Source organism: Blastomyces gilchristii (assembly GCF_000003855.2).
Source record: "Blastomyces gilchristii SLH14081 genomic scaffold supercont1.6, whole genome shotgun sequence".
In the NCBI taxonomy this organism is placed as follows: Eukaryota; Fungi; Ascomycota; class Eurotiomycetes; order Onygenales; family Ajellomycetaceae; genus Blastomyces; species Blastomyces gilchristii.
The window spans coordinates 3,453,089-3,462,276 of NW_003101677.1; the positions used below are offsets into that span (position 1 = coordinate 3,453,089).

Here is a 9,188-nt window from a genome sequence, read left to right on the forward strand (position 1 = left end):
CTACGCAGGCCAGTTAACCCACGCAGTCAAAAGCACTCAAATCATTCAAATCTGCAATAAAAATTAATTACAAAAAGTAGAGTCTAGTTTCCTTATAAGGACTAGCTCCATACATGAAAAAACATAAAAAAATATGCAAGAAGAACACTCAAATCTATTCTTCCAGTATTGGTATTACCCCCAGTCGTTCTAACGCCGCGGGATCTCATTCTCATTATTTTTGTGGTTTTCATTGTCATAGGCATAGGCATAGGTCATCGGCATAGGTCATCATATGGGCAATCGGTGGCCCGGCATCATATAGGCACTGGGGCCTGGCATCGTAGGCACTGGGGCCTGGCATCATGGTCATCGGTATGGGCATCGTAGGCACTGGGGCCTGGCATCATATAGGCACTGTGGCCTGGCATCGTAGGCACTGTGGCCTGGCATCATATAGGCACTGTGGCCTGGCATCGTTATCGGTATTTCCATCGTTTTGGCGTCGATATTGGCGGTCATCATGAGCATCATTAGAAGACTTGCTCAGTATTGTAGCATACAGATGTAGCAGCATTATCATCATTGTCCTTCTTTCTATTCTTTCAATCTGCAGGTCATTTCTCTGGGTGTTCAAACCAGCAGCTTGATTCATCATGGTCTTTCATATCTTCATGTTCTGAAGAATTATCTTGGGCTTGATTATTGCATTGTCTTCGCGCGGTTATTGGTGTTGAAAAGGATTCAGCTATCTGATTCTCTGTAGTCTCTTCGCGGTTGATCGATCTCGTATTGATGGGCATTTGATATGAAGTATTTGAATGAAAGAAGCAGCTATTTGAAAAGCTTATTGTATGATTATTGCATGGGTTAATGATTGTTATAACACTTTGTAGAAGTGCAAGGGCTTCATAACCTGTGAGAGAGGTTGAATGTGGTTGGTTGTTGTTGTTATCATCTAACTAACTAGCAGCTAGTGGAAGCTAAATATATGTGTGTGAGTCACGTGGGTTAGGGCTTGTGTAGTAGCTCCAACAGCAGTGACTAGTCAGCAGTGTTATGTAGATAGTTGTTTGAGAAGCTGTATAAGTGAGCTTAACTATCTTACTTGAATAGTGAGCTCATGAGCTACAGAGTTGTTACAAGAATATCACAGATATAGTACTTAGTATGCTAAGAAAATTGTATAAGAAATGCAGTAACTCTTATATATATTTTAGTAGAAGAAAACAAATCACTGACTTCTTTAATAAAGAGTAGACTGGCCGCCGGGACCATGAATTTCACATTTGATTTCATTTGGTCTGATCTCATACATTTCTTGATGTGAATTTCACTGGGACTAGTCATTAAAAAAACATGCAAAGTGACTATATATCAGATCTTAAAATGAAATCATGACTTGAAAAAAATGAGAAAGTGATTTCATTTGATCTCATTTAGTCTCATTCTTAGCATAAAGTTACTATTTTTAGACATTTTAAGGTTTTTTTTAGACTATTTTTAATTTTTTAAAAAGTAATGCTTTTTAATAACACTCAAATGAGATTTAAAGTTATTTAAAGTAATAAAAATAATTTAAATTGAGAAGTGAAAATTATAATCTTATTTGAAACATGTGACAAGAGTAGACAGTAAGTTTCACTGAGATAGTATGAAACTACTATCTAATGTTAAAACCATGTAATGAGATCAGTTGAATTGATAATAAGACTATTAAAAAATCTGATTCTGGTTTCAGACACAGTTATATAGTTAGTTTAATAAAGAGTCAGTATCTAACTGTTCTATATAGATAATAAGCAGATATCTCTCTTCTATTCTATAAGTGAGAATAGTCAAAGTGATATCTCAGTAATATCTCACTATTATAAAAGAGTAATCTGCTAATCTTGTATAGAAGTGAGATTTTTATATTTATTAATTAAATCTTTCTATATTACATCTGAATAATATTATAGAGTGATTGAAAATTAGTTTAAATAATCTATAAGATAAATGAAATTATCTGTAGAGAAGTAATAAGCTGTATAAAACTGTAATAGAGTCTTAATATAGCTGAGAATATAATAATACTTTCTTCTTTAAAAATATAGTTCTGATATTCTTAAGATTACTGAATTAGAAATTATCTTTTTATATAGTAATAGTTATCAATTAATTAATAGTATATATACTGCATGTAATATAAAGAAATAGATAAGTTTCTCTGCTAACTATGTAGATTTTCTTTTTCTTATCTTCATTTAAATGAAATATATAATAAGTGAATTTCTTATATATTAATTTAAAATATGAAAAATATAGTTAATAAGTGACTTACAGATCTTTCATTATATTCTCATTCTATATATAAAATTTCTTTATGGTTCGGAAGAACGTATCATAACTAGATAATAACACAGCCGCTTTCAAACACACTTATAAATGTAAAGAGGCTCTAGCGGCCACTAATTAATTTAGATAATATATATAAAAAGTCAGTGTATATCTATAATTATACACTAACTTAAGCAATCTTTGAATCATATCTTATCGATAGCATGTCTAAAAATCAGTGAGAAGTACAGACTTCTTTAGAGTGTGATAATTTCATCTATGAAGTGATTCATAGTTATCATATCAATGTAATTTTAAAATGTCTCAAAAGATAGTATATAAAGAAGTAATAAGTGAAAGAGTATCTGATTAATACTACTCTGCTTATTGAAGAAAAACTTCACACTCAGACAAATATTATATATGTAAATGAATAAGATGTGAGAAAGAGAGATATAAGTAGTAAACTAGATTCAAAGAAGACTGCTCTCTACTTAGAAGAATAAAAGAGAGATAATTATTACTGAAATTGTACAATAATAACAGAAATCAGAAATTAGAAATTATATAATAATATAATAATATAATAATATAATAATATAACAATAGACATTATATAATCAATGAGAAATTATTAAAATGAATATTTTCTCTAGTTAATATAAATAATACTCTTCTCTGCTATCTGAACTAAAAGATATACAGAATCTCTCAGAGAGTTTACTTAAAGTAATAAGAAAAACAGCTGAGATCACTGAATCAGAGTTGAAGCTCTGTACATGTACAAGAATTTTAAATAAAATCAAGGCCTTGTGTACACAGTGACAGACTGAGGTGAAAGTTAAGTAACAATTAATATTCACTGTAAATCAAGTATTCATTATGAAGAGCTTCACTGATACAATTGTTATTATCAATAAAAATAGAGAAAATCAGATTATAGACCTATAGTAAGAGATTGAATAATTACATAGATAGATAATCACACTGAATCTGAAGATCTTATTACAATTATTCACAATCTCTTCAGAAGTGTACACATTATCTGAGACTGCTGCATATAATAAGAATTTAAGTATAAGATATATCAAGTTAAATGATCTACTGAAGTTATTAAGCTTTAATAACAACTGAAAACATAATACTGCAATCAGCTGGCTAAGTTAAATGCAATTATATTATCAGATTAAGTGTAAACTCATAGACAGATAGTTAATGAAATTTCAACAAGTCTTAAGATTAAAAGTGAAGTCATTATAAATAACTGATAAAAAGTTAAATATTACAGACTCAGAGTGATATTCATTTTCATAAATATGAAATGAGTTTTTTAAATGAATCTTATATAACTTTGAGAAAGTAAATATGTGAGATAAGTGTTATAAACACTTCACTGAGTGTAGATAGATAAGCAATCTTATATTATACTTTATATACTTCAGCTTACACTATCTTACATTAAATAAAGAGCTTTTAACATCTTTTTATTTACAGATCTTCATTCATGATCTTATGTCTGAGTTGAGAGTAGAATAAAAATGCTTAACCTTACAATTAAATATAATAAAAGAAGTATACAATATTCTCATTGTATGAGAATAGATAAGTCAGCTGTGATAGAAAATACTGCAATTGAGTATACTTCAGTGAAGAATGAGTAATCAGACTTCTATGACACAAGTTACACACTTAAATGTGATAAATCTAGATTTGAATATCATTACTAAAGTACTGAATTCTCTGAAAAAGAGATTCTCTGAGTGACAATCTTAATATTATAAGTATTAAGCTTGCTTTAACTGTGAATATCAAAATCATAATATAAAGAATTACACACAGTGTGTACAGTTAAGAAAGGTAAGAGAGTTAAAAAACTAGTAGAATCAGTGAGCTTAGAGACACTCACTGATATTCTATAAAAAGTCTTCAAAGTGAAAGAGATATCTGTATTAGGTAACTCTCTAAATTCTATAAATATTAAGAGAAAGCAGACTTCTGAATAGAGTATAAGTGAGAATAAAGAAGTGAATACTCATCTCAATGTCTTAAGATCTGAAATGTTAATGTATAGAGAGTACTTAAGTAAGAATTAAGAGATGACTGTAAAAGTGTTAATAAATACAGAAGCTTCTATATAATATATTAATAATTATATAATCTAAAAACTAAAAGAGATCTGCTGAGTGAAGAATCTCTGATATATAAGATTATCTGATAACTGATATTTAGTATTATCTGTAAGAGTAAGAGTTGTCTTACACTTCAGAGAATAATCTTATTATATTTAGATGTAAGAGCTGCAGAATATAAAATCCAATCTTATTCTCAGACTTAATTAATTTCAAAGATTCAATCTGCAGATTCAATATTGTATGTGCTATATACAGTTAACTGATAAGAAGAAAACAGTTCATATAATTCTATTAACTGATATGAGAAGAACATTGCATGTCTCTGATATAGAAAGGTTAAATCTGCTTATATATTAATAAGTAAAGAGAATAATTTGCAAGACCTTATCTGAAAGCATTCTGTATATCATATAAGACTTGAAAGTGGAGAAAACTAAGATAAAGAATATACAGAAGAATAAGTGTATGAAGAAACTTCTGAAGAAGTATAAGATCTTCTGAACAGATCTTTCATCAGAATTGTCATCAGAATAAGAATTTATACATGAGATTAACACAGAGAATGTAAAACTAGTCAATTAAAATATGTATTCTCTGTTATAAACATATCTTGAAGGACAGAAGTGTCAGATCACAGATCTTGTAGAATGTAGTCTTATATAACTCTTATTAAGTGTGTGAGGCTTCTCAGTAATATTTATGAAAAAAATGAGTGAAAAGTGACAGATGTGTATTGATTATTAAGTACTTAACAAGATTATAATCAAGAACAGATACTTATTATCACAGATTCAACAATAGTTCAATACAGTCAGAAATATCTGATATCTATTAAAGATTGATCTTCTCTCAGAATATTAACAGATCTGTGTAGATAAACTGTTAGTACTGCAAATCACATTTAATATACAATGAGAGAAGTTTGAATTTCTGATAGTATCATTCAGTCTGACAAATGCATCTGCTATCTTTCAAATGATAATAAATATAATTCTTTATAAATAGAATGAAACCTCATGTCTTGTATATCTGAATGACATCATAGTTTTCTTAAACTCATGGAAAGAATATTTAAAGTATCTTGATAAAGTGCTTACAACTCTGGCAGAGTATAAGCTCTATATTAAATCAATCAAGTAAGTGTTTGAAATGAAAGAGTTGAAGTTTATGAGACATGTGATGAGTGATGACTGTATACATCTTATTTCAGAGAAATTGAATGTCATAGCAAATTGACTGCAGCTGAGAAATATATATCATATATAATAGTTTCTTAAGTTAATCTCATATTACTGCAAATTCATTAAAGATTTCATATAAATAGCTGCATCACTCTCAGATCTCTTAAGAGAAACAAATATCAATCTGTGAAAGAAGAAGTTTTATTCAATTATCTGAAATACTGTGTGTGAAGAGGTCTTTCTCACACTGAGAGAATATATGATAAGATTCTCAGTACTTATTTAATCAGATTATGATAAATCTTTCTATATCAAGATTAATACATCTGAATGAGCTATTAGAGACACTCTTTTATAGATGAGTAAGAATAGCAAGCTGCATCTGATAATATATGATAATAGAAAACTATCAGACACTGAGCTCAATTACTCAGTGTATGAAAAGAAATTACTAGCAATTAAACACACACTGATGTTGTGAAATAGATATATTAATAACAGATATACAACAATAATAATCACAGATTATGAAAGTCTTATCTATCTATAATTGATAATAAAATCTTTCAAATGCTTAGTATATTGAATCTCAGAGTTTCAAGTGTATAATCTTCATATTAAATACTGAAAGAAATTAGATGCTGTAATATCTAATGTAATCAGTTATAGATCTGATTTCATGAGTGAGAGTTCTGTAAATCAGATATAAGAGAAGTTTATATCAAACACACTGAGAGAATATAAGAAATCAGAATGAGTGAATATAACAATCTCTTATTTGAAGAATAGTAAGATAGTGAATGATAAGTATCTTGTGAAAGTGATAGAAGAGATACTTCTCAACTTCAAGCTGAGAAAATTGAAAAATGATGTTGTACTTTACTGTGATTCAGAATATATGAAAGCTCTCTATCTGAAACATTTATTTAGACACAACTTGATGACTTAAATGTATAAGAAATTTAGTCACTTAGAAAGCTCTGAACTCATGAGTGTACTCAAATCAAGAGTATACTGATCAAGCATAACTGAGAACATTCAGATGTACACTTATAAGTGTCTGAATTAACAGGTTGTAAGAGTCTAAGAGAGAGTTAGAATGTAAAAAAGTATAATATCAGATGAAATGTATAATACAACTGTTGAAATGATGAGAGATAAATCTCATAAACATACTACTGTAAATATCAAATGAAAATTATTAAATAATCACTGCTATTAACTACACTACTGACTGATCAGTTATGAAAGCAGTTTCAGAGATGATAAAGAAGATAGTAACACAGTTTCTACATAATAAGATCTATATCAACTATAAAATACTGTATGAGATTCTAACTGATAATGATGTGAATCTTGTAGAAGAAGTAGTGAGGCATTTCATGAGTCAGTTACAGATAAGACATTGTAGAACAATATTATATCATTTATGAATAAACAGAAAGATGAAATGCTTGAATGAAACTCTGAGCAATATGCTGATAAAATGTCTAGTGAGCAAGTCTATGAGATTATAAGATGAATATCTCAGTCAGGCACTATTAGCCACGCGAATTCAGCAGCATGCAGTCTTCAAGTGTTTATTATTCTATCTGTTGTATGAATTGCATCTGTGCATTCTGAAGAATGGTTCTGAAAAGATGAGAAAGAGAACAGCAATTATAAATGCAACAGTCATAGATACAGCAGTTATAGACATAGAATCAAGATTAAAAGAAATCAGTCACATATATACAAAAGCTAATAAGTTACTTCTGAACTGAGCAATTCAATCAAAAAGAATATGAGACTCACTAGTTAAGAAATTGAGTCTTAAGATGAGAATATTAGTTCTTATACATAATGAGAGTTCTGAGAAGTTTCAATCTAGATAGTTTAAGCTTTATAAAATACTCAAATCACATTCTCTGAGAATATATACATTGAAGAAATCAGAGAAATGAATCTTATATAACTTAATAAATAATTCATATCTTATGAAGTTAAAGATGCAAGATCTGAGTAGATTATAATTATTCACAGCACTATTATCAGTGTTGAAAAAGAAGAAACTTATAATTAAAAAGTCTCACAAAGTAAGAGAAATTATAGATACTTATAAATCAGATGATCTCACTTGTTCTGATCTTTTCATAATTATAAGAAAAGAATGAGAAGTAATAAAGAAATCAGATAAATATCACACTTTAATAAGTGATGAGACTGTAGTCAGTTGTATAATAACATACTGCAAACTGTGAATACAATGTCATAAATAGTGGTTTTAAAGTAGCAGACTTGCACATGAGTCAGATCACAGAAGAAAAAGAAATTCAGAGTTAAATTCAACTGTTTACATCAGTTCAATTGTAGAGACAACAGAGAATGAAGCATCTGAAACATTCACGGACATGTAAAACCAAGTTATCTTGAACTCTGAGAACACTCAGAAATCAGATGAGATTAGTTTTAATAAGTTATTCACTGTAGTAATCTAAGTGAGTGAAGAGAGAAAGTACAATATATAAGACAGAATCATAAAAGATGAAAGCTACTGAACCTAGTCACTAGACTGACCGTGTGACCGTGTCTGAGACCAGGACCAGATTTTTTGATAGTCTCATTATCAATTCAACCGATCTCATTACACGGTTTTCACATTAGATAGTAGTTTCATACTGTTTCAGTGAGACTTACTGTCTACTCTTGTCACATTTTTCAAATGAGATCATGATTTTCACTTCTCAATTTAAATTATTTTTATTGCTTTAAATGACTTTAAATCTCATTTGAGTGTTATCAAAAAGTGTTACTTTTTAAAAAATTAAAAATAGTCTAAAAGAAACCTTAAAATGTCTAAAAATAGTAACTTTATGCTAAGAATGAGACTAAATGAGACCAAATGAAACCACTTTCTCATTTTTTTCAAGTCATGATTTCATTTTAAGATCTCATATATAGTCACTTTACATGTTTTGTTAATGACTAGTCTCAGCGGGATTCACGCCAAGAAATGTATGAGACCAGACCAAATGAAATCAAACATGAAATTCATGATCCCAGCGGCCAGTCTACTAGTCACTGAATGCTGTATTATATAGAGATTGTATAAGAGTAGTAACTAGTATACAAAGAAAAAGTATAAGAAAACAGAGAGAATAATAAATTGATCATCAACTGTAAGAGTCAGCTGTAAAAGACAAATATTATTATATACATCTCATTCATTTTCATATATTACTTGTTTAATCTATTTTCAATGTCATATCACCTGAAAAGAAAAACATTAAAAATAAAGAAAATCTTAAAACTTAAGATCTGTAAGAGATTTAAGAGCTATAAGCTGCTCTTACAATAACACTGTGTATGTCTTTAATTCCTCTATCACTCTGTATATGACATTAATATCATTTATCACAAGATTAGCTGAAATGCCAATATAGAAATGTGTACACATATGTGTAGAAAAATTGAAGAAGAGTATGAGACTTACAGAACTGAGAGTCAGAGCAGAGAAGACAGAGATGAAAGAAATAAAAGAGAAAGAGAGTATAGAATTAAATGAATAATAATAAAAGTTATCTGAGACTGAATACTT

At 29.0% G+C, this 9,188-nt stretch overlaps 1 protein-coding gene across 1 annotated transcript; it reads right to left on the reverse strand.

The window, feature by feature from the left end:
• Positions 1-348: 348 nt before the first annotated feature.
• Positions 349-520, reverse strand: BDBG_04063 (uncharacterized protein; the record flags this gene model as incomplete). The annotated part of the gene is made up of 1 exon (XM_031721524.1): positions 349-520. A coding segment is annotated over one exon (172 nt), but the record flags the coding sequence as incomplete, so codon positions are not given.
• Positions 521-9,188: the final 8,668 nt, after the last annotated feature.